General features: G+C 39.8%; 1 protein-coding gene across 6 annotated transcripts in view; it reads left to right on the top strand.

The window, feature by feature from the left end:
* The window catches only part of ptpdc1a (protein tyrosine phosphatase domain containing 1a), a 148,426-nt gene that overhangs the window by 74,295 nt on the left and 47,726 nt on the right, over positions 1-26,405 (top strand). For 4 of the 6 annotated variants that reach the window (XM_078543469.1, XM_078543470.1, XM_078543472.1 and 1 more), the window contains 4 exons: positions 6,597-6,686; positions 11,093-11,264; positions 22,011-22,091; positions 23,764-23,882. In XM_078543469.1, coding sequence (XP_078399595.1) covers positions 6,605-6,686; positions 11,093-11,264; positions 22,011-22,091; positions 23,764-23,882 — 454 coding nt within the window. In that variant the 5' untranslated portion in view covers positions 6,597-6,604. Of the gene's footprint in view, positions 1-6,577; positions 6,687-11,092; positions 11,265-22,010; positions 22,092-23,763; positions 23,883-26,405 lie in introns of those variants that run through there. The other 2 variants (XM_078543471.1, XM_078543474.1) reach the window with 2 other exon arrangements.

Genomic DNA, 26,405 nt, shown 5'->3' with positions numbered 1-26,405 from the left:
ATTAGAAAAATCTTTTGCAGCTCTGCTGCTCCAAAAGTATTTTACAAGATACTGTAGTTTCAAGAAATCTGAAGAAACGGGCCATCCTGGGATGCTAGAAACAGAAGTCTGCCAGAAGTTCCTTTGAAGGACATATTATTTTAGGCCATTTCTGCATCATCTTGAACTTCTGGTAGCAGTTGTGTTGTTAATGACACTTTGTGCCAAATTCTTTGTGCAAAAAAAGAAATTGTTGCCAGTACTATTACTGGCACCAATGTTTCCCATAGGATTCCTCCAATCTAACATCACAAGGAGAGGCATACCTACAGTGAGATGTCAGGTAGGTTTGGCTGCACAGAAGATGATTTGTGCCAGCATACACGCATTTGCCTCTGGAGATATCAATGCATCTTGTTTAAGAGACAATTTTTTTTATGCATTCGTGGGATGTGGGTGTTGCTGGCTAGACCATTTATTCCCCATCCCTAATTGTCCTTGAGAAGTTGGTGGTGAGCTGCCACCTTGAATCACTGCAGTCCGTGTGATGTAGATACACCCACAGTGCTGTTAGGGAGGGAGTTCCAATATTTTAATCCAGCAACAATGAAGGAATGACAATATGTTTCAAAGTCAGGATGGTGTGTGGCTTGGAGGGGAACATCCAAGTGGTGGTGTTCTCATGTGTGTGCTGCCCATGTCCTTCTCGATGGTAGTGGTCATGGGTTTTGAAGGTCCTGCCTAAGGAGCCTTGGTGAGTTCCTGCAGTACATCTTGTAGATGGTACACACTGTGGCCACTGCGTCGGTGGAGGAGGGAGTGAATGTTTCTGGATGGGGTGCCAATCAAGTGGGCTGCTTTGTCCTGGATGGCGTCGAGCTCCTTAAGTGTTGTTGGAGCTGCACTCATCCAGGTAAGTGGAGAGTATTCCATCACACACCTGACTTATGCTTGTAGATGCTGGGCAGGCTTTGGGGAGTAGGAGGTGAGTTATTCACCACAGGATTCCTAGCCTCTGACCTGCCCTTGTAGCCACAGTATTTATATGGCTAGTGCAATTCAGTTTCTGGTTAATGGTAACCCACAGGATGTTGATAGCGGCTGATTCAGTGATGGTAATGCCATTGAATGTCATGGGGAGATGGTTGGAATCTCTCTTGTTGGAGATGGTCATTGCCTGGCACTTGTGTGGCATGAATGTTACTTGCTACTTGTCAGCCCAAGTCTGGATATTGTTCAAGTCTTGCTGCATTTGGGCATGGATTTCATCAGTATCTGAGGAGTTGCGAATGGTACTGAACATTGTGCAATCATCAGCGAACATCCCACTTTGACCTTATGATGGAGGGAAGATCATTGATGAAGCAGCTGAAGATGATTGGGCCAAGGGCACTCCCCTGAGGAACTCCTGCAGTGATGTCCTGGAACCGAGTTGATTGACCTGCAACAATCACAACCATCATCTTTTGTGCTAGGTATGACTCCAACCAGCAGAGAGATTTCCCCCTGATTCCCATTGACTCCAGTTTTGCTAGGGCTCCTTCATGGCTCACTTGCCTTGATGTTAACTCTCACCTCACCTCTGGAGTTCATTCCATGTTTTTGACAAGGCTGTAATGAAGTCAGGAGCTGAGTGATCCTGGGGGAAACCAAACTGACTGTCAGTGAGCAGGTTATTTCTAAGTAAGTGCCGCTTGATAGCACTGTCAATGACCCCTTCCATCACTTAACTGATGATCGAGAGTAGACTGATGGAAAGGTAATTCACTGGATTGGATTTGTCCTGTTTTTTTTGTGGGCGGGACAGACCTGGGCAATTTTCCACATTGCTGGGTGGATGCCAGTGTTGTAGCTGTACTGGAACAGCTTGGCTAGGGGCACGGCATGCTCTTGGGCACAAGTCTCCCCTACTATTGTTGGAATATTGTCAGGGCCCATAGCCTTTACACTATCCACAGCTTTAAGCCATTTCGTGATGTCATGTGGAGTGAATTGAATTGGCTGAAGATGGCATCCGTGATGCTGGGGACCTCTGGAGGAGGCCAAGATGGATTATCCACTTGGCACTTCTGGCTGAAGATTGTTGCAAATGCTTCAGCCTTATCTTTTGCACTGTTGTGCTGGGCTCCCCCATCATTGAGGATGTGGACCCTCCTCCTTCAGTGAATTGTTTAATTGTCTACCATGACTGGATGTGGCAGGACTGAAGAGCTTAGATCTGATTTGTTGGTTGTGGGCATTGCTTAGCTCTGTCAATTGCATGCTGCTCACGCTGTTTGGCACGCAAGTAGCCCTGAATTTTAGCTTCACCAGGTTCATGCCTCATTTTTGGGTATATCTGGTGCTGCTCCTGGCATGCCCTCCTGCACTCTTCATTGAACCAACTCCTGGCTTGGTGGTAATGATAGAGTGGGGGATATGACAGACCATAAGGTTACAGATTGTGGTTGACTACAATTCTGCTGCTGTTGATGACCACCGCAGCTCATGGTTGCCCAGTATTGAGTTGCTAGATCTGTTTGAAATCTATTCCATTTAGCATGGTGGTAGCGCCACACAACATGACGGAGGGTATCCTCAATGTGAAGATAGGACTTCATCTCCACAAGGACTGTGTAATGGTCACTCCTACCGATACTGTCATGGACAGATCCATTTGCGGCAGGCAGGTTGGTGAGGATGAGGTCAAGTATGTTTTTCTCTCTTGGTTCCCTCACCACCTGCTGCAGACCCAGCTTAACAGTTATATCCTTTAGGGCTCGGTCAGTCGTGGTGCTACCGAGCCACTCTTGATGGACATTGAAGTACTCCACCCAGAGTACATTCTGTGCCCTTGCCACCCTCAGTACTTCCTCCAAGTGGTGTTCAACATGGGGGAGTTCTGACTCAGTAGCTGGGGAGGGGTGGGTGGGGATTGATGTTGCAGGTGGGTGGAGAGTGTGGTGGTTGGTGGGGGGGGGAATGGTACGTGGTAATCAGCAGGAGATTTCCTTGCCTATGTTTGAACTGATGCCATAAAACTTCAGGGAGTCCAGAGTCGATGTTGAGGCTCTCACTTCCAACTGTATATTAATGTGCCACCACCTCTGCTGGGTTTGTCCTATGGTGGGGCAGGACATACCCAGGGATGGTGATGGTGGTGTCCAGGACGTTACCTATAAGATATGATTTGGTGAGTATGACGATGTCAGGTTGTTGCTTGACTAGTGTGTGAGACAGCTCTCCCAATTTTGGCGCAAGCCCCCAGATGTTAGCCAGGAGGACTTTGCAGGGTCGACAGGGCTGAGTTTGCCATTATCGTTTCTGGTGCCTAAGTCGATGCTGAATGGTCCGTCTGGTTTCATTCCTTACGGTCTTCATCACAGTTTGATACAACTGAGTAGCTTGCTAGGCCATTTCAGAGAGCATTTAAGAGTCAGCCACATTACTGTGCGTCTGGAGTCGCATGTAGACCAGACTAGTTAAGGACGACAGATTTCCTTCCCTAAAGGACATTAGTGAGCCAGATGACTTTTTAACAACGATTGACAATGATTTCATGGTCATAATTAGACTCGTAATTCCAGATTTTTATTGAATTTAAATTCTGCCATCTGCTGTGGTTGGTTCAAACCTGGGTCCCCAGAGCATTACCCTGTATCTCTGGTTTACTAGCCCAGTGACAGTGAATTGGTGAATACAAAAGCTGCTCTTCAGAAAGGAAACTGGCACAGCCAACTGATATCTTATCTTCTATGTCAATTTATGCTATGTGAATGCTTGACCCATGCGAATCACTGTGCTAATTTGAGTGATATTACATGAAACAAGGGATGTCAGAATGATCAACAACCAGCATATCCTGATTGGCTGCATCTTTCAAGGTGCTACAGGCTTTGGAATACCTCGCTGGCAATGACTGTGGGTAACAGTCTTCACGGCTCTGAGTCACCAGAAAGGATAGCCTTGTTTGCAGCTATACAAGCAGTATAGGGCTGGTGTATCTCGTTATGATGTTTAGCTGCAGCTCTAGCCCCAACTCCACCTCCTTGCAGTCCTGCTGCGGTGGTGGCCATGGCAACGTTCTATGGAATGGCTCACAGGGTCACTCTACTTGCAGCACTTTATGCAGCACCAGCTCCACTTCAGGCACAAAATGGGGGCTTGGGGCTGGTCTGCTCCATCACTTGGCTGCAGATTTATGTCTGTACATTGAATTTCCTTTACTCATATTTATAAGCAGTGTTTTCCTTCAACCTTGGCACAGCCTTTAATGGGCTGATTTGATTGTCAGTTTCCCACTGCTAGAATGTTCCCATCACATTGAAGCTAAGTATAATTACATAAATGACTATCTTCAAAGAGTTGAGTGCTAAGAGTACATGCTCATACCGATGAGATTTGCACTAGCTTTTAATCATATGGGATGGACTTGCATCAATAATGTAATTGACTGCATACGCTCTAAGCAGTACATAAATTTTTATAAGCTATGCTATCTGTGTTTTTTCCAGAATCTGGATCAATGTTGTACAATGCATCTCCAGCCATGTAAATGTTACAAAGACGTTTGTCAGCAAGCATGGTTATAGTGGTCAAAGCATTGGACTGGGCCTGAAATCCATTCCTGTATGGTGATTGGTTGATAGTGTCAGGATTGCTTTCAGCTAATATCTAGCTGAAATGAATAATGCTATGTTAGATTTTCTGAGCAGCAGCAAGATTCACCGTCACAGTGTGGCATGCCATCAACTGAGAACTTCTACAAATGGGAATATCTGAAGATGTAATACAGTGTATGGTGGACATCGTATACTGGTTTCCTGTATCCAATTTTCTTTCATCTTTATTTCTGGATTCGTAAAATAATATGGATAGAAGAAGACAAATTTATCCTGATGAGCTTTTATTGGGCATGGACATCATGGTTAAGAGATTCTACATCTAAGTAAAAGTTATAATTTTCATGCAGGTTTACAGGGTGGATTTGCTGTCGCAGATATTCGAACAACAATGTCAGGGCCCTCATTCTTCAAGCTAAACTATCCTCCTCATGTTATGCTCTGGATGTCCTTCCCTTCTGTCACCTGATCTGGTAAATAGATTAGTGCTTCTCTCTTGGTTGATTAAATCTATTCACTTTATTTTTAGTGTAGTTACAGTCGCTATGATTCATGCATAATTTCACTTTCTTGGGTGGAAATAATTGGGTAACTATTGTGCAGGGATAGGAAGAAAGACTATACAAATGTTACATCAATGTTTCAGGTTCCAGTGAGCTGAAAATTCTTATTCAATTCTGGTGTGTGTGAATGAGAATTCAATCAAAATAAATACTCAACATAAACTGGCTTTCAGTTTGGTTACAGAAGCTCTGCATCTCTACTATGATTTGCATTTATTTAATGATTCAACAAAGGGCATGCCTTAAGATGCTTTATAAAAGGGAAGAAAAATGAACAAATAAGCTGGATTAAAATGATGCTGAACCGTTGCAGGAAATGTCAAAAAGGTGGATTTTGATAGCAATTTTGGAAATTCAACAGACAATTGGCAAAGTTGATGGGTTTAAGGAGGAAGTTTCAGACAGTAGAATTGTCATCATAGTTGGGGGTGTAAGGGGTGGGGGGTGCAGAGGGGGGTGGGGGGGTGCAAGACAGGATGCACAGAACAAAAAAACCTCAGTTGCAGAACTGAAGGGAATGGGAGGGGATATAGACCTGGAGAGGGTTGTTTGTTGAAGGAGCTGTAGGTGGAATAAGTATTTTAAATCCAATGAGTTAGGGGGCAGGGAGTCCGTGTAAATTAGAGAGGATCGGGATGATGAGACTGCAGGACAGGTTACAGGTGATTGAATTTTATATGAGCTAGGGTTCACGGAGTGTAAGCATGCAAAGCTGGCAAGAAGATGCTTACAATAATTGACTCTAGAGGTGGCAAAAATATGGACAAAACACTCACAAATTTTTGGTAAATAACTACTGTTTTTGAATGTTTAACACAAGTATCTTGCACGCTTGCTTGTCCAGTGTGAAATTTGAGCCATGGTTAAACTGTATTTACATCTATTATTGGGTCACCATCTCTGATTATATTTTTCAAACTTTCTCCCCTTATTGTCTTAAGCTACTGAACAGATATAGATATTGTCATGTTCTGCCTACTTTACCAGGGCCACAGTTCCATTTCCTCATTAGTCACCTTCGTGGTCTGTTTAAGTAAGTCTTGGCCATTTTGTGCTGCAGGCTCATTTTCTGAAAACAGCTCAGTTAAGCCTTAGAAATCTCAGGGCATTGTTGAAAGGAAAGATGCATGGCATCAAATGTCTTAGCAATTTTTTTCCCTGTCCTTTTTGCACCTAGGAAATAAACACTTCCTGGTCGGAAGAGGCAAGGTAATTCGCCCAATAATATAGCATTTGTGGTAAAAGGCTGTCTGTTAAATGATCATATGGTTAACTCTGAAAAATATGTACTTTTATTGAAAGTTTCCATCCATAAATACAGACAAAGGAACATAATTTTCTGATTCCATGAATATATAATGGAAATAGTGATAAATAAAACGTAGCATAGGAAGTCAAGTGAGACAGGAAGTCTGCAGATATAATAAATTATAGATATATTGTATTTCAACAGATACTACCATGGCTACAAGAATTTCCCTACATCCTGAACTGCCTTACTCTTCATTAGAACACCGGAGATATATTGTAACTTCAGACAAAGGTAAATTACATTTAATAATGTTATAATAAACTAGCTTAGCCTTTTTGGTACTGAACTAACAACTGAGGCAGAGAGTTCAAATCTCACAATTGCAAGTTGTCAAATGATTTTACCAGTCATCAGTTATTCAGTTTTGAGATATCCAGTTTTCCTTATTCATCTGTATAGTCTGTTCAACAATTTAAAATTAAATTCAGTTTAAAATTAAATTGAAATTGAATTTACTTTTAATGGAGGTAAGTACTTTTAACACAGCAAGCAGTCTTGATGCTAGCGAAGATGCAAGTGAATGTCCAAGAGATAATTTTACATTTCCTGGCCTAGTTCGAGCACTACCTATGTCCTTTTTATAATCAATATGACTTTTGTACTTTGAAGTGAAATATGCTGAAAATAAATTCAAAAATAAGGGAGTTGTTGTTGGGGTTGAACGGTATAAAGTGTTTTGATACAAAAATAAGTTGCATTTATGTTACACTTTCGGGGGGGGAAAATTATTTCATGGCAATTCAGAGAAGAGTGTGAATGCCAAACCATCATGTGGATTAGGAGAGGTGACCAAAGGCTTTGTTGGGCAAAGAAATTTAGGTTGTACTACTGGCATGTTCAGATGTTCAGTCTCGTAATAATTTTTAAATAACTAATTTTATAAGTTCCACACCAAATTTCATTTCAAACAAAGCTGTACCCACAGTGTGAGTTTTGCTCAAAGTTGTCTACATGGTGGGCCCTGAAGCTTGGCCTGGTCAGGAGCTAAATCCCTTTTAACTGCTCCTATCTCATTAGATTTTGCATTCAGGAACCACATGCACACACCAAAATACATTGAACAAGCTGTACATGTGCTAGTAGCCAATTCAAAATAGAAAGTGGATATCTGATACAAAAGATGATGCAGGCGTACACCCAGGTTGCCTGTGTGAGTCAATTTGCGCACTGAGTCAACTCAAACTCACTTATGCCATTTTAATAAATTTGTGGCATAGAGTATTGTGGACATGGTAGACAAATCAACCTGCTTTAACAGCCACATGTATAGTACTTAAATGTGAGTTGTTAAATTTAATGCTCGTAATTATAGTGCAGAATTTTCCCCTGAATATTTCATTCCCAATCAGTCTAATATCAATAAAAGATTAAACATCTGCTTATGATCAATTTTTTTGATGGAAAATTTTGGAATGGTTGACCTGTCATTATAGTTCATATATGTTTAGGTAGCATGAATATTCATAATTTATGTAATTGCAGTCTGGGCATATAGAAAGCAGTTTTGGAAGGTTTGAAATAATTGAAATTCTCAATGTAATTTTTTTTTCCCTGTTGTTCTAGCCAGAGAAGTATGAACCTTCATTCAGAAGGCATAAATTAATCGCGGAAAGTCAACATTGATTTGCTAAGGGATGGTCATGTCTTACTCTGATCCCTGGGATGGAGGGATTGCTCTATTAGGCAATATTCTCTAGAGTTTAGAAGGAGAGGTGAACTCATTGAAGCATACAAAATTCTTACAAGGCTCAAACAGGGTAGATGCAGGTAGGATGTTTCCCTTGGCTGGGGGCTGTAGAACCAGGGGACACAGTCTCAGAATAAGAGGCAGGTCATTTAGGACTTGAGATGAATTTCTTTACTCGGAAATGGTGAATCTTTTTGGAATTCTGTACCCCAGAGAGCTGTTGAGGCTCAGTCGTTGAGTATACAGAGATTGATAAGTTTCTAGATATTAAAGGTATCAAGGGATATCGAGATTGTGTGGGTAAATGGCGTTGAGGTAGAAGATCAGCCATGATCTAGTTGAATGGTGGAGCAGGCTCAAGAGTCCAAATGGCCCACTTCTTCTATTTCCTATGGCCCGAGGACTAACATGTTTGAATTTTTTGAGGAGGTGACAAATAGGATTGATGAGGGCTGTGTGACAGATGTGATCTGTATGGACTTTAGGAAGGCTTTTGACAAGATCCCATATGGCAGGCTGGTCACAAAAGTAAAAGCCTTTGGCATTCAAGGGAGAATGGGAAATTGGATCCAAAATTGGCTTAGCAGCAGAAAGTAAAGGGTAATGGTGTGATGAGTGTTTTGCAACTGGAAGGCTGTTACCAATGGTGTTCTGCAGGGCTCAGTACTCGTTTCCTTGCTTTTTGTTTGTTTAATTATTTAGACTCAAATGTAGGATGCATGATAAAGAAGTTTACAAATGATACAAAAATTGGCCATGTTGTTGACAATGAAGAGGGAAGTTTAGTCTGCAGGAAAATATGGATGGTTTGGGCAGAAAAGTGGAAAATGGAATTCAGTCAGGAAATGAGAGCAATGCATTTTGGAAGTTGCAACAAGGCAAGGGAATGCACAATAAATCTGAGGATATTGAGAAGCATGGAAGAACAGGATGACCTTGGAGTGTAGGTCCACAGATCCTTGAAGGTAGAAGGACAGGCTGAGAAAGTGACCAAGAAGGCATATGACATCCTTTCCTTTATTAGCCAAGGCATGAAATATTAGAACAGGAAAGTCATGCTAGAACTATATACAACACTATTTAGACCACAGCTTGAGCATGGAGTACAGTTCTGATCACCATATTATGGGAAAGTTGTGATTGCATTGGCAAGGGTGTGGAGGAGATTTGGGTATGCTGCAAGGATTGGAAGATGCTAGCTATGAGGAATGTTTGGATAGGCTAATATTGTTTTCCTTGGAACAGAGGAGGCTTACGGGTGACTTAATTGAGATGTATAACATTGAGGGGTCTAGATAGAATAAATAGGGATGGCCTATTTACCTTAGCAGAGCAGTTAAAAACCAGGGTCATAAGTTTATAGTAATTGGTAGAAGGATTAAGGGGGAGATGAGAGAACATTTTTTTCCCTCGAAGGGAGGTAGGAACCTGAAAGGGTGGTAGAGGCAGAAACTCACCATATTTATAAAGTACTTTGGATGTCTACTTGAAGAAGTGTGAACTGCAGGCCTACAGACCTAGTACAGGAAGATGGTATTAGGCTGGGTAGCTCTATATCAACTGGCACAGACACGGTGGGTCGAATGACTTCCTTCTGTATTATAAATTTTCTATGAAGTAGTTTATTATTCCGTTGCATATTCTACATTTATAGTAGTGAGATTACACGATCTCAGAATACTTATTAATTTTACTTCACATGCTATGTTGATACACAGAAGCATAAAGCTTCTGAACATGGTATGAATTAGCTGCAAAATTGACCGATTGGACTGCTATAGATATTATCTCATAGTAGAATAATAACTTTCCCAAGCTGTCGCACTACATAGTATGCTGCAGCCGTAGACCAACATAATTAGCTTTGCAGTTTGTTACTATGGAAACCCCTTAGCCTCTCCTAAAGGAGAGCCTATCAGAATATCATCAGATTGAAGTGCAACTTCCACAGTATAATTTGTTGATTTTACATGCTATTGCTATTCAGTACTGGCAATTTCAAGTCTTGAGTATTTCAAGTACATAAGCATGCAGGGATCTTCTAGAAGGCATTCAGCAGTGGAGTATTTGAGCAGCTTCATTCAGAATCAGAGTCGCTCTGCTTCTGATACCCTGGTTAGAGTTTTGCAGAGACGTCGGAGCTCAGCCATAGAGATGCTTTCATCTTCGACTCACAAGGTTATGGTTGCTGTATCTTCAGTCAGTATTGAAGGAGCCAAAACCAGCCTATCAGGAAAAAGTAAATGCTTCACTGTGATGCTGTGATTTAGGCCTTCAATATAATAGATATCTGCAATATTTTCAAAGTGCAATATTTTTAGATTTTTGCTTTGTGTTATGTTTCAAAAATGTTCGTTTTAGAGTATAACTACTGTTTCAAGTTTTTATATGTTTTTATAGAATGTGTGGAAGAATGACCTGGATATTGATAAAACTACAATTTATCTTTAAACCAAATTGGCAGCTGTAAAATACTGTATGTGTATGTAAATTGTATCTCAGTACACGAACATATACTAAATGTTGGAGGGCTAATATTAAAAGGGATATCAAGCCTTGCCTACTTAAACCAATGTAGGGAATTTTACTGGATGGAAAGTTGTGGCAAACATGAGCTTGAATTTCTGATATGCATTCCTGCTCAGCAAGACTCTGCATTCGGGGTGTGGTTTTGTAAAATTATTGCTGATATAAATTTGTATTTTTAGAAGTTGATTATTTACTTCATCTATTAAAAAAATTCTTGTTTCAAATTTTGTATAACTGTCCTTTGGGTATTCTTAGATTTTCTTTCACTTAATGTACATTGACCATAAGAAAATAAATGTTTCAAAGCCTGCTGTTTTCACAGTATAAGTGAAAGATGTGCATTAAATAAATTCATTTTAATGGCATGCATGACTTTGCTGTTTTGAAATTTTCCCGATTTTCTCCGCTTTTTTAATTTCAGACAGTATGAGACGTCCAACAGCCAAGTATACTAAAGTTGGAGAGCGCTTGCGACATGTTATCCCTGGTCATATGCAATGCTCAATGGCATGTGGCGGTCGTGCTTGCAAGTATGAAAATCCATCCCGATGGAGTGAAGAAGAACAAGCTCTTAAAGGCTTATACTCCTCATGGTATTGTTTATTGGCTTCTTATTTTTTAAAGATCAGTTCAAAACTTGATGCATGACTGGTTGCTAATCCTCCAATATATATATTTCACTGGCATAAAGGGTGGGAACTTGTTCTGCAGTTATCAAGTAAAGGATATTCACATATTGTAATACAGTTTATTTGAAACAGCATTCATGACAAAAGTAATTTCCTGCTTTAAAAAAATAATGATTGGAAGTACTTTTTTCCATATAATTTGGTAGCAGACCTTTTCGGATTACTATATTTTGTGAAATTTATATGTAAAAAAGCCAATTCATGTTGAAAATTCGCCTAAAAATATTTAGAACCTTTAAGTCTGGCTAAAGAAACCTTTCTAATCAGAAATCAGCTTCCTTTGCTTCCATTTCCTTTGCTTCATTGATGGAGGTTAATAATTAGCCCATTGTATATCAGTATATATTCCCCTGTAGTATTTGTTGTTGAGATTGTTTGAAATTTGGCGATATCGGTAGTTCAAATGTTTACATGCATCTTAGGGGAAGAGTACCTCTGATGTTTGTTATGAGCCTTTTTTTTACATGCACATTTTGAATATTGCTGCAAAGAGAGACAATTTGGCCTTGTCAGCAATCTTGTAAATAGGGCCCTAGCCATTTGTTCACCTTGCAAGCTTGAAGCAGAAATGGAGTGCATCAAAGCTATCCTTTGGGACAGTGGCGATCCTGATCAGATTATTGTTCGCTGTGTATTGTGCAAACCTGCAAATGGACAAAAGACCACCACCTTTGGACGCTGAGAAGTGCCCAGTCTTTCATAAATTACTCTGAAAAGGCAGTGTCTCAAAAATTTGAACAACTGGTTAAGCAAGCCATTTCACGCTGCTACCATGCAGTGGCTACGTGAGTGGCATTTTCCATTAACTAGATACTGCCGTCACTCCAAAAAGACATTCTGCCTCCAACCCAATTGAGCAACGTCGCATATAAATTTCAGTGCTAGTGCGATGCCAGGTATGTAGGCCGTACGTCCCAACGGTTGGCTGATCAAATCGAACAGCATGTTCCTTCGGTTGTTCGTAATAGGCCATACTCAGCCAGCCCGCACTTGCAAAACCCAAAACAAAATGTCTACTGTTAAATGTAATTCAGTGATTAGGTAGCACTTGCTGAACAATCCTGAGTGCACTAATAGCTACACTAACAACCAATTTTAGATAATCAGCTTAGCTCATAATGTGGCTCATTTATGCTCGTTAGAAGTGACATACACTTATATGCAGGGACCTGGTCTCTACGGACAAAAGAAATACGTTCACGCCTTGCACCTTTTTTGAATTACCTGGCAACTTGGGGAACCTATAGTTTCCCGTTGCTTTCACCATGGTAACGCCTTGGCCAATTAGAGTCTGTTTGCCAACCAATCGGCACCCTTTTCCCCTGTAGTATTTGTTGTTGAGATCGTTTGAAATTTGGCATTCTTGCATTTGTCCTGATGAGTGCAAGACAAAAAGCTTCGATAGCATGTTTTTCTTTTCAAGTTGTGTATTACCAAGTGACTGTTTATATGCACATCTATGATTTCACTTCAAAAGGCAAACCAAGGAAATTGGTTCCCCTTTTATTGGCTCGAAGCAAGTGTAATTTTCTTTATATTTTCAAACACAACCACCAGATAAATGAATGTCAAGGGGACCAAATTTATTTTTATTACATGAGTCCTGTTCCACATTCTGTATTGAGTAAATGTAGACATGCAGTTTTCATGTTTTTGAACTGTAATTTTAGTAATTTCTTTAAAGAAAATACTCTTGTGACTTGCCCTCGTACTTACTCTTGTTCATGTACCCTTTAGCTCAAAATAATTTTGTCCACAAAGTTGTTGAAGTGTAAGCTGATAACAGCCTTGCAAGGGGAACAGGACATCTAGAAACTTAATGAATGATAGGACCAACAGGGTAACTCCTTAACTATTAGGATTTAAGGATTGAGAAATAAGCTGAGAAATGATTGAGAAGGAGGGTGAATTAGAGCTGGTAAATTCAATGCCAAATCAGGTGTAGAGGGAAAGAAAGATTGGATTAAGGCAGGGAGAAAAAAAGAGACAAATGTAAGAATGAAAATTACACAAAATTTAAAATTTGACTCATTTTTAAATTCCAAAAACAATTCATTACCTGAGAATGAAACTCCACACTTTGTTGTTCACTTTCTAGCGTAGTGATGTTGATTGGCTGTCTGTAACAATTATCACACTAAAGCTAACTTTCTGTGGCATGTTTACTGGACAATTAACAATATAGGATCAGGAGTAGCCCCTCAAGCCCGTCCAACTGTTCAGTGAAATCTGGATGATTTGTATCCTAACTCTATTCACCGGATCTCATGGAAAAATTACTAATTGAGCTAACATCTACATTTTTTGTGGGAGAGTTTTCCACATTTCTGCCATCCTTTGCGTGAAGAAATGTTTCCTAATTTCTCTCCTAAATGGCTGGGCTCCAATTTTAAAGTCATGTCCCCATGACTGAGACTACCCCATCGGCAGAAAAAATTGTCAATCAATTTCTTTCAAAATGTTAAAAATTTCAATTAAATCACCCTTTAATCTTCTACGTTCCTTCCATTGAATGCAAGCATAGTTTATGTAATCTTGGCAACGGAGTGGCACAAATCACCCTGCAACTTCACAATTCACAAGGTTTCTTCCTTGCCACAAGTTGCTGGCCTATTTGCACATTTTTAGCCAATTCTGGCCTATAATCTATATTGGAGTGATACTTTTTTTAACGGCATACTATGTAAATCTAAACTCTGGGATTCGGCCATAACTGTTTGCAAAAGTATTGAATTAACCTGTAAATATCCCTAAGAAAACAAATCCAGAATTAAGAACAACCACAGTAACTCACCTTTATTTAGTACTCCTCATGAGTAGGATGATGATTCAAAACATCCTACATTAAGAAGGAAAAATCAGTGAATGCTGACAAGAAGAGTAATAGGCAAAGCATGGAATGGGAGCAGAAGACACTGTCAAAGAGAAAGGTTGTGGGAAGTTTATTTGAAACCAGGGAGGGAACAAAGCCATTATGGCTAATTCAACGGCTACTAAAAATGGAGGGGATGGGGGCACATAGATGCCAGGGAGTAGAGGTCATAGACAAATGTTAGAGGACCAAAGGTACTTGAGGATGTAAGGCTGGGGAAGACCATTAAGCTAGGGTGGGATAAGGCATGAAGGGATTTAAAAGTGAGAATCAGTGTTACAAAGCACTTGAAGAATGAATTCTTAGAATCTATTGGAGTTGGCTTTGTGGGTAGATTGAGAAGCTGTTGGATGTAAAGCTTCATGTTCAAAAAGGTGAAGGTGGGAGAGAATGGAAGTGTTGTGGGTGAGTTTCTTGAAGTCTGGATAATGTCAGTCTTGTAGGAGGCAGGAACATTGTTAGAGGAAGGATATGGTTTGAAGATATTAGCAAGCATAGGGCTAAGGAGGTGAAGCTAAATGGCCAGACACTGGAACAGAAAGGGATTAAGAGAATAGGTGACTGAGGTCATAGACAAAAATTAGTGTGCTGAGAGGTGAGTATGGAAGAACTACAGAGAACAGGATGATGATTGGTTGATTGCAGGACAGCATTGAAAGCTGAAAGTTAAGGGATAGAGAAGCTAGTAGCTACTATGCAGATGTCCTTAATTACGGAGAAAAAAACTGTATTTTGAGTCTGACATGAGGTTGGGAAGTAGAAATCATCTGAGGAAGTTTTTTAAAACCCTTTCCACTGATCCATCTCTCTTTTTTAAACACAATGGGAATTACTGTTGCAACTTATTTATTTTCAGATAGACGAAAGAAGATTTCTTAATAACTGGTTTTAATTTTCTTTATTGCATTGCAGTTTCAGAAAAGTGTTAATTTTTTTATTTGATTACAAATTATGATTTTGCCTCTATTTTCGAAAAAATTTTTCAGCTTTTGTGTTCATGCATTTATGCATATATGTATGCAGGATATCATTCTGTAACTTCTCCATCTCCAGATCAAAATATCCCCTTTTTCCCTTATGTCCATCAGTCACACATTTATTTTCTTTAATGATGTTAAATAGTTCATCTGATTCAACCTTACTCTGATTTGCTATCCACTATTATACCATAGTGTATTCGGGACAGTTTCCTAGAACAATATCTAGTGGATCCAACCAGGGATCAGGCTATTTTGGATCTGGTAATGTGTAATGAGGCAGTTTTAATAAATGATCTCAGAGTAAACGACCCCCTAGAAAACAGTGACCATAACATGGTAGAATTTAGCATTCAGTTTTGAGATTGAGAAACTTGGGTCAGAAGCAACTGTGCTAAACTTAAGGGTAATTACAAAGGAATGAGGGCAGAGTCGGCTGGAGTGTACTGGGAAAGGAGTTTAGCAGAAAAGACAGTTGATGAACAATGGCAGACGTTTAAGAAAATAGCTCATGACTCTCAACAAAGATATATCCCATGAGGAAGAAGGATTCTAGGAAGGGGATAAACCAATCATGGTTAACCAAGGAAGTTAAAGAGTGTATCAAATTGAAAGAAAAAACATACAATGTGGCAAAGATTAGTGGTAAGCCGGAGGATTGGGAAAGTTTTAAAAACCAACAGAAGACGACCAAAAAAAAAAAGAGGAAGAAAATAAACTTTGAGGGTAAACTGGCAAGTAATATAAAAACGGAGAGTAAAAGCTTCTTTAAATATATAAAAAAGAAGAGAGAGGCCAAAGTGAACGTTCCCTTAGAGAATGAGATTGACGAAATAATAATGGGGAACCAGGAAATGGCAGAGGAGTTGATGCATCAGTCTTCACGAATAACATTCCAAAAATACTAAATAATCAAGGGCCAAAAGGTGGGGAGGAAATAAATACAATAACTATCACTAGAGAAAAAGTACTAGGGAAACTAATGGGGCTAAAGGCCAATAAGTCCCCTGGAGCTGATGGGTTGCATCCTAGGATTTTAAAAGAAATAGCTGCAGAGATAGCAGATGCACCGGTAGTAATCTTCCAAGAATCATTCGATTCTGGAAAAGTCCCAGAGGATTGGAAAACTCCCAATGTAACACCCTTATTCAAAAAGAGACGGAGACAAAAAACAGGTAACTAAAGGCCAGTTAGCTTAACATCGGTCATTGGGAAAATATTAGAGTCTATTATAAACGATGTAAAGAGTTCCAAAAACTCACGATCCTCAAAGAAAAAAAATTCTCTCACCTCTGTCTTAAATAAGTAACCCCTTATTTTTAAACAGTGACTCCTAGTTCTAGATTCTCCCACAAGAGGAAACATCCTCTCTACATTCACCCTGTCAAGACCCCACAGGATCTTATATGTTTCAATCACATTGCCTCTTACTCTTCTAAACTCCAGTTGATACAAGACTAGCCTGCCCAACGTTTCCTCATAAGACTATTCCTGGTATTAAGTTAGTAAACCTTCTCTGAACTGCTAACACATTTACATCCTTCCTTAAAATAAGGAGCCCAATATTGTACACAGTACTCCAGATGTGATCTCACTGGTGCCCTGTAGAACTGAAGCATAACCTCCCTATTTTTGTATTCCGTTCCCCTTGCAGTAAATAATAATATTCTATTAGCTTTCCTAATTACTTGCTGTACCTGCATACTAGTCTTTTGTGATTCATGCACTAGGACACACAGATCCCTCTGAATCTAAGCTCTGCAATCTCTCACCATTTAGATAATATGCTTTTTTATTCTTCCTGCCAAAATGGACAATTTCAGATTTGCCCACATTATGTTCCATTTGCCAGATCTTTGCCACTCTCTTAACCTATCTATGTCCCTTTATGGCCTCCGTGTGTCCTCTTCACAACTTACTTTCCTACCTACCTTTGTGTCATTAACAAATTTAGTAACCATACCTTCGGTCCCTTCATCCAAGTCATTTATATAAATTGTAAAAAGTTGAGGCCCCAGCACCGACCCATGTGGCACACCACTAGTTACATCCCACTAACCAGAAAAAGAACCATTCATGCCAACTGTTTCCTGTTAGCTAGGCAGCCAATCTTGTAGCCACGCCAATATGTCACGCCCTACACACATGAGCTTTTAGTACAGTACATCTACCAATTCCCCTTTATCTACAGCACATGTGACTCCTTCAAAGAGCTCCAATAAATTGGTTAAACAGGATTTCCCTTTCACAAAACCATGTTGATTCTGCCTGATTGCCTTGATTTTTTACTAAGTGCCCTGCTATAACATCTTTAATAATAGCTTCTAGCATTTACCCTGTGGCAGATGTTAAGCTAACTGGCCCGTAGTTTCCTGCTTTCTGTCTCCCTCCATTTTTGAATAACGGAGCTAGATTTGTTATTTTCTGTCTAATGGAACCTCCCCTGAATCTAGTGAATTTTGGAAAATTAAAACCAACTATCTCGCGAGCCACTTCTTCGAAGACCCCAGGATGAAGTCCATCAAGACCTGGGAATTTGTCAGCCTGCAGCTCCAACAATTTCTCAATACCATTTCCCTGGTGATTGTAATTTTCCTGAGTTCCTCCCTCCCTTCCATTTCCTGGTTTATAGAAATTTCTGGGATCTTGCTTGTATCATCTACAGTGAAGACCGTTGCAAAATACCTGTTCAATTCATCTGCCATCTCTTTATTTTCCTTATTAACTCCTCAGACTCGCTTTCTATAGGACCAACACTCACTTTGTTAACTCTTATTTAAATATCTATAGAAACTCTTACTATCTGTCTTTATATTTCTAGCTGGCTTTTTCTTGGACTCTTAATTTTGCCCTCCTTATTAATCTTTTTGTCGTTCTTCCTTTATATTCTGTCCAATCTTCTGACCTACCACCTGTCTTTGTACAATTATAAGCTCTTTCTTTAAGTTTGATACTGTCATTAACTTTAGTTAACCACGGATGGTGGGTCCTCCCCTTGGAACTTTTCTTTCTCATTGGAATGTATCTATTCTGTGGATTCTGAAATATCCCTTTAAATGTCTGCCACTGCATCTCTATTGATCTATCCCTTAACCTCATTTGCCAGTTTACTTTAGCTAACTCTGTTGTCATGCCCTCATAATTGCCCTTATTTAAGTTTAAAATACTAGTTTTGGACCCACTCATTTCTCCCTCAAACTGAACGTAAAATTAAATCATTTAATAATTGCTGCTAACTAAGGGTGCCTACACTGAGGTTATCAATTAATGCTATTTTGTTGCACAATACCAGGTCTAGTAATAGCCTGCTCTCTGGTTGGCTCTAGAAAGTGCTGTTCTAAGAAACTATCCCGAAAACGTTCTCTAAACTCCCCATCTATGCTACCTTCACCCACCTGGTTTTTACAGTCTTATATAGATTAAAATCCCCCACGATTATCACTGTACCTTTCTGACATGATCTCATTATCTCTTCCTTTATACGCTGTCCTACGGTGTAGTTACAATTAGGGGGGCTATATACCACTCCCACAAGTGACTTCTTGCTTTTATTATTTCTCATCTCAACGCAAACCGCTTCTACATCCTGGTTTCCTGAATTTAGGTCATCCCTCGCTAATGTGCTGATGCCATCATTAATTAACAGAGCCAACCCCCACCTTTTCCTTGTCCTTTTGAAATGTCATGTACTCTTCAATATTCAGTTCCCAATCTGTGTCATCTGATAGCCATGTCTCTGCAATGGCTGTCAGATGGTACTTATTTATTTCTATTTGCAATATTAGCTGTCTGTTTTGTTTCGAATGCTACATGCATTCAGATACAGAGCCTTTAGTTTTGTCCTTTTATTAGTTTTGTAACATCTAGCCTTATCTGCTGATTTATTCTTAGATCTGTACTCACTATCCCTGCCTGTCACGGTCTGTTTATCATTTCCCATATTTGTACCTTTCTCTCTTGCCTTATCTCTACTCTTTGGTTTACCACACCTTCCCTTTTTGATCCCTTGCCTCCACTATTTAGTTTAAACCCTCTCTAGTTCCTTAGTTATGTGGCTTGCTAGAACACCAACCCAGCACAGTTCAGGTGTCGACTGTCCCAACGGTACAGACCCCACTTCCCCAGTACTGGTGCCAGTGCCCACGAACCGGAACCCATTTCTCCCACATCAGTCTTTGCACCGCACATTCATTTCTCTAATCTTATTTGCCCTATGCCAGTTTGCACGTGGTTCAGGTAATAATCCAGAGATTATTATCTTTCAGGTTCTGATTCTTAGTTTGGGACTATGCAGAACCTCCCTCCTCATCCTGCTTATGTTGTTGGTAGCTACATGGACCATGACAACTGGATCCTCACCCTCTCACTAAGTTCCTCTTAAGCCCTGAGCAAATGTCCTGAACCCTGGCACCAAGCAGGCAACATAGCCATCTGGACACTCGCTCTTTGCTGCAGACAAGTGTCAATCCCCCTCATTGTATGCCTCCTAGGACCACGACATTCCTTTTTGCTCCCCCCCACTTGAATAGCGTCCTTAACCACAGTGCCATGGTCATTCAGCTCATCCATCCTACAGCCCCCACTCTCATCCAAACAAACTGAAAGAACCTCAAACCTGTTGGGCAATTGCAGAGGCCGACACTCCTGCACCCCTGCCCTCTGGGCCCCCTTACCTCCCTCATTCGCAGTCACACCCTCCTGTCCAAGACCACCTTCCAAATCAGAAGAACCTACCCTAAGGGGTGTGACCACTTCCTGGTACAAAGCATCCAGGTAACTTTCCTCCTCCCTGATGCATCACAGTGTCTGCAGCTCAGCCCCAGCTCAGTGACTCTGAGCTGAAGCTCCTCGTGCCGCAGACACTTACTGTAGATGTGTTTGCCCTGAATCGTACTGGTATCCAGGAGCTCCCACATGACACATCACCTGTCCTGCCATCCTTATGTGTTTTAGTTAATTAATTATTATATTCAATTATTTATTTTATATTATGTATTTTATTAATCTTACCACAAATTCCTGTAGCACTTTAAACCTGAAGAATAAAATAGACCTTAACCAGATACTCACCAAACAACCCTGTATTGGGGTAAGAACCAAATCCTACATGGTGAAACAGTTAGAAAAAGCAAAAGAGTACCTCCCTCCCCTCCTCACTAAACTCTCAGCAGTCCGTTGAGGTCACACTGAGAATGCCTGAATTTATATGCTCTGGAGCAAAGGGACTAGCTGAGCCCAGGTACAGAAAAATAAGTTCAAGCTAGTTTCCTTAATTAACTATTTACAACTGCTGTCAGTGGATAGCTTCTATCTTGCTGCTTAGGCCCCTGGATGAGACTTAGAATTTGAGCAGTACTTGTGGTTAAATGTTAAATATAAACAATATTAAATTTTTAGAAAGATATTTAAGATTCCTGCAACTCACCAAACACTCAGCACGCAGTTGAGTTCACGCTCCAGTGCCAATGATTCTTTGCTATTTTCATGCAGTGATGATTTCATCTTATATCAAACTAATGCAATCCTCACTAATTCTAATTTACCTTTGGTCTTTTTTAATATACAAGCATACAATGGCATATAAAGGACTGTAGAAAATAATGGATACTAGGGAGTAATTACAAAAAATTAAGTGCTGCCATAGAAAACAGTAGCAAAGTTTATAACTAGCATCTGAACTCAGATTTAATCCTTTTTGTTATAATAATACTGTTTCTTATCAAACATTGATATTTAAGCAGAAGTTATTAATTTGCATCTGTTTTCCATTTTCAGTCATCATCAAAGTAAATTGAATGATGAAACCAGTATCTCGACTTCTTGATAGCAACACTGTGTATATTTTATGTATATGATTGCAGTTCGTGTTACCACTGTAGTAAGCTATTGGATCACAAACTCGTAACAGGCTGCTAATAAAGGGCTTTACTATTACCATACTGGCAGCTTAGTATAAAGTTATTCCCACTTGCATTACCATTCTGGCACAAAAGATAGTCGTGCATAAGGTGTCAGCTGTGGCTCAGTTCATAGCACCCTCGCCTTTGAATCAGAGGGTTGTGGGTTCATGTCCCACTCCCGGAAACCAAGAAACTGTGATTGTACTCGAAAGAGTTGCAATCTGTGACTGTTGATAACTCGATAAAGTATACTGTTTCCTCTGTAATTGCTACCTCATTTTGTTTTTCCCCTCAAACTCCAAAAATGAGCATTGAGTGAGTTTTTCACATTTGTCAGCACCAGGGGAAAAGCTAGAGCCAGCTTGGTAAAATGCAAATGAAGGCTAGAGAATCAACAATCTTAACTGACATCCCTGCTTGCCAGCACCCCTCCCCTGGTGATTCGTGTTTTTCCAGGAGTGAGCCACACACCCTGAGGGTGTCGGGTTTTTCTCGAACAATTGTTCGTACACAAAGGGTGTCTAAGTATGCAGAAAGTTGCTGCAAGTTTTGGATAAAACTAAAACTTTGTCAAACTGTGGTCAGACGAAGCAGCATTTAAGTAATCAGACATGTTATGGTTAAGTTATTCCAAACTTGTTCTTAAAGTGTATACGCAAACGTTTTCAGGATGTACTCAAGATAAGAGAATATCATTGTTAGACCTTCAGACTTTAAAACATTATTCTTCATTTGTGGCATCAATATTGAAACTTTGTGAAATGTACATCCTGTCTGTGAAATCATCTAATTGTTGATGAATTGCTGAGTGCTTTGTAAGTAATGGGCAAGCAAGTAGAGTACTTGGCCTCCAGAGTAATTTATGCACAGTTTATCCTAACAATTTTTTTTTTATGTGCAGGATTACTGACAATATATTGGCAATGGCTCGTCCTTCCACTGAAATTATTGAAAAATACAGCATTATTGAACAATTTAAAAGGTATCCTTTAGCTGGAGTAGATGTTTCAAATATGCAGTTTTTAGGAGAGACGACTTACATCTTTCCACATTTCTCCTTTTTCCCTCTGCAGACTAGGATATGGCATGTGCTATGATATATTTAATGAGGTCTTTAGTCATTAAGTTCTTTACCTAGGTGATCATTTTTAATATCTAAGTTCAAACAATGAGGATCTGCAGGCTATTTAACTATGAGGGAATCACAGTTGATTTCAAAGCTGATCTGTCCCAACAATTTTGCTGAAATTATGTCTAAAAATTGGATGAGCCTATGTTGAAAATCTATACTATTGAAGCTGAATTTTTGTTTCCACCACACAGTGCAGCTAGCTTATTAATAATTATTGGGATTTCAAAATTCCTCACTGACAAAACTGCCACAACAGAAATGACCAACACACTGGAAAAAACTGAGAGCAATAAGGCGAGCAATAAGGAATAAGCAGTATGGAAAGCAATAGCTTATTTCTCAGAGTATGACAGAACAGTAAGACTTCCTTCAGCACAATCAATGTCACCATTATCAATAAATATATAATTTACAGCAAACAAGTTATGCCTGTTTTCATAACATTTTAATTCATTTTAAATCCTCACATTGAAAACATTTAGAAATAAAAAGAACAATTGTAAATACCAGAAATCTAAAGTTTAAAAAATACTGGGAATAAACAGCAGCTCTTTAATATTTATAAAGAGAAAAGATTGGTTAATGTTTTGGATGTAGACCTTTCAGGTACTAGTTCAAAATTGTGATGAAGTAATATCTAAAATAAAGTAATAACTGGCACAGACATGACTGGCTGCCTTTTGTGCTGTAAATTTTTTGTTTCTATATAATTGAACATCCCTTTGGTAGAAAAGAGTACATTTTAAGGAACTATTACAGTATCAAAAAGCTGTTTCTAAACATGAATAGTTGTAATAACTGGATTTTATTCTTTACAGATTATAGTTGTATATCATATTCATTATGAAAATTAAATCACTAGTTCAATATTTTGTAATTTGTTTCACAATTCCAGATAATGAGAAGTGTATGAATTCCTTTGTTTCATTAGATGCATTGCCCAGGATTATTAATACAGGGGTTTTGCAGGGGCGCAGCATGCCCTGATTCCCCTCTGTCATTTGACCTGGCTTTAAAGACTGCATGAGCTTGTGTTAAATGTACTAAGTTTCCAAACACAACTTCAATTCAGTATCTGAGTTCTAATTATTGGATACCTTTATTTCTCAATATGAGGCTAGTAATAATTTGTGTAAGAAATCATACTTGCAGACCAAGAGCTCAGTCACAAGAAACAGTAAAATATAATTTTGTGTGCGCCGGCATGTGTAGGTGTAAAGAAATGAATAAGGTTTCCATTAAAAAAGTTTATCCCGGGTGTCCTGACCAATATTTATCCCTCAACCAACATCAGAAAAAACAGATTATCTGCTCGTAATCACATTGCTGTTTGTGGGAGTTTGCTGTGTGTACATTAGCTGCTGTGTTGTCTACATAATGGTGACTACACTTCAAAAGTAATTTATTGACTCTAAAGCGCTTTGAGATATCCAATGATTGTGAAAGGCACTATATAAATGCAAGTATTTAACTATTGATTGATGCTTCAATTAGCATCTGACTCCTGTACTCCCTGCTTCAGGCACGATATAAAGACGGTAATTAATCTTCAACGTCCTGGGGAGCATGCACGCTGTGGTAATCCATTGGAACCAGTGAGTGGCTTTACTTACCTACCAGAGGTATTCATGGAAGCTGGAAGTAAGTCTCTTCTCCTGTTCATAATTAAAAAAACCCCTATGGATTTGTACCAGGTTATGGCTAATGTGGAAAACTTAATTTAAAGATGAGATTAAAAGAGAACCTTTGCTAGAAATTCTTCATGTTGAGGCTAAGGAAATAATAATAGTATTGTAGGTATGTACTTTCTGGAGTTATAATAGTTTCAAAATTATCATCCTTTCCACCTAGTCCTGGGGAGAAGCTTTTTCCATCTGCAAGTTTTTTTTGTTTGATACTTGTCGTGAAATGTCAGTTGAGGGAAATTCTAGATTGATGTGATACTCACCCTTGGGAAAGTCTTGAGATTCAGGCTCACCAGTATTCTGAAGTAAAGTACTTGGGTAAAATGGGAAGCTATCACTGTCATGTTTCACCTGTTGCGGCCACCACATTTGCCAATTAAGATTCTAGCACTATTGTAAATATTTCCATAAACCATGACCTTTCCAGCACCCATCAGGATGTGCCTCCTGCTGTCAGCCAATTTGTAGTATATCAATGACATCAGAGATGTGAAAATACCTTGTTGATACATGCAGCTACTTACCTAAATGTCTTTGCACAACAGGAAAGCTAACAACAGTATTTCCTTCACAGTGACTTTCTTAAAGCATAAATTATTATTGTTACCATAGTATGCAATAACAACTTGCATTTATATGGCATTTTTAATGTAGTAAAACTTTCCAAGGAGCATAGTAAAAGCGATACCAATAAACGCAGTTTTGAGCCACAGAAGGAGATATCAGGACAGATGACGTTTGGCCAAACAGGTAGGTTTGTAAAAACGTCTTGGGAGCGAGAGGTAAGAATGCTGGCAAAGTTTGGGAAGAGAATACCAGAGCTTAGGGAAAAGCCTAGCTGCTATGGAGAGATTGAAGTAGAAGGAAGTGGATGATGCCAGATCAGAGGAGTACAGAGGTCACAAATGCTTTGAGGGCTGGAGGAGTTTACAGAGATAGAGAAGGGTAAGGCCAAGCAGGGATTTTTAAAACTTTGTTCATGGGATGTGGGCATTTCTGCTAAGGCCAGCATTTTATTGCCCATCCTAATTGCCTGTGGGAAGGTGGTGGTGGTGAGGTGTCTTCTTGAACCATTGCAGTCTGTGTATTGTAGGTACTCCTACAGTGCCGTTAGGTAAGGAGTTCCAGGATTTGAACCAGTAACTATGAAAGAGCAGCAATATCAAATCAGGATGGTAATAAAATGGAGGTGAACACACAGGTGATGGTGATCCCATGTGCCTACTGCCCTTGTTCTAGATGATAGAGGTCATGGGTTTGGAAGGTGCAATTGAAGAAGCCCTGGCAAGTTCTTGTGCATAGGCACGAGTGTTGGATGAAGTGAATGATGGATGGGATGCTAGTCAAGCAGGCTGCTTTGCCCTGGAGGTGTGGAGCTTCTTGAGCGGTGTTGGAGTTGCACTCATCCAGACAAGTGGAGAGTATTCCCTCATACTTCTCACTTGTGTCTTGTAGATGGTATAAAGGATCAGGAAGTGAGGAGGTGAGTTACTTGCTGCAGAATACTCTGTCACTAACCTACGCTTGTAACCACAGTATTTTTATGTAGCTGGTCCACTTGGGTTTATGATCAATGCTGACTCCCAGAAAGCTGAGGGTGGGAAACTTAGCGATGGTAATGCTATTGAATGTCAAGGGCAGCTGGTAAGATTCATTATTGTTGGAGATGGTCATTATCCAGCACTTGTGTGGCAAGTAACATTTGCACCATACATCAACTTGAATGTGGTCCATGTCTTCCTGCATATGGACACAGACTGCTTCATTATCAGAGGAATTGTGAATGGGACTGAACAATATGCAATTATCAGCAAACATCTGCACTTCTGATGGAGGGAAGATCATTGAAACATTTCTAGGCCAAGGACACTGCCCTGAGGAACTAATATAGTCCTCTCCTGTGGCTAAAACGTTTGACCTTCAACAACCATCCAAAATTGGTTATTGATCAAACTGTGGCAAATCAAGGAGAGCGGAATGCTTCAGGGAGGTGATGGTGAGGTAGAGCTGAGTGTCGTCAGCATACATATGGACCTGATGTGTTTTCAACTGTTGTACTGTCAGATGATTGCTAAGGGATAACTAGTAGATGATAAATATAAAGGGGCCAAGGATAGTTGTTGGGCATTCCAGAGGTAACATTGCAGGAGTGTGAAGAGATGCCGTTATAGGCAATTCTCTGGCTACAGCTCAATAGATGAAAATGGAACCAAGCAAGGACAATTCCACCCTGCTGGACAACAGAAGAGGCATTGGGGAAGGATTGTGTGGTCAGCTGCAGATAGCAAGAAGGGATCAAGGTAGCCTGGTCACAGTCACAAAGAATGCCTTTGTGACTCTGGTCAGGATTGTTTCAATAATCTGGCAGGGCCAGAAATCTGTTTGGAGCGATTCGAGCATGGGGTTATGGGAACAATTTGGGAGGTGACAATGCGTTCAAGGACTTTGGAGTGGAAGGGAATGTTGGAAAAGGTGGGTG

This window comes from Cetorhinus maximus, chromosome 6 (assembly GCF_964194155.1).
Source record: "Cetorhinus maximus chromosome 6, sCetMax3.hap1.1, whole genome shotgun sequence".
Taxonomy (NCBI): Eukaryota; Metazoa; Chordata; class Chondrichthyes; order Lamniformes; family Cetorhinidae; genus Cetorhinus; species Cetorhinus maximus.
Note: the sequence above shows the minus strand (reverse complement) of the source record. Positions and strands in the feature narration are given on the sequence as shown.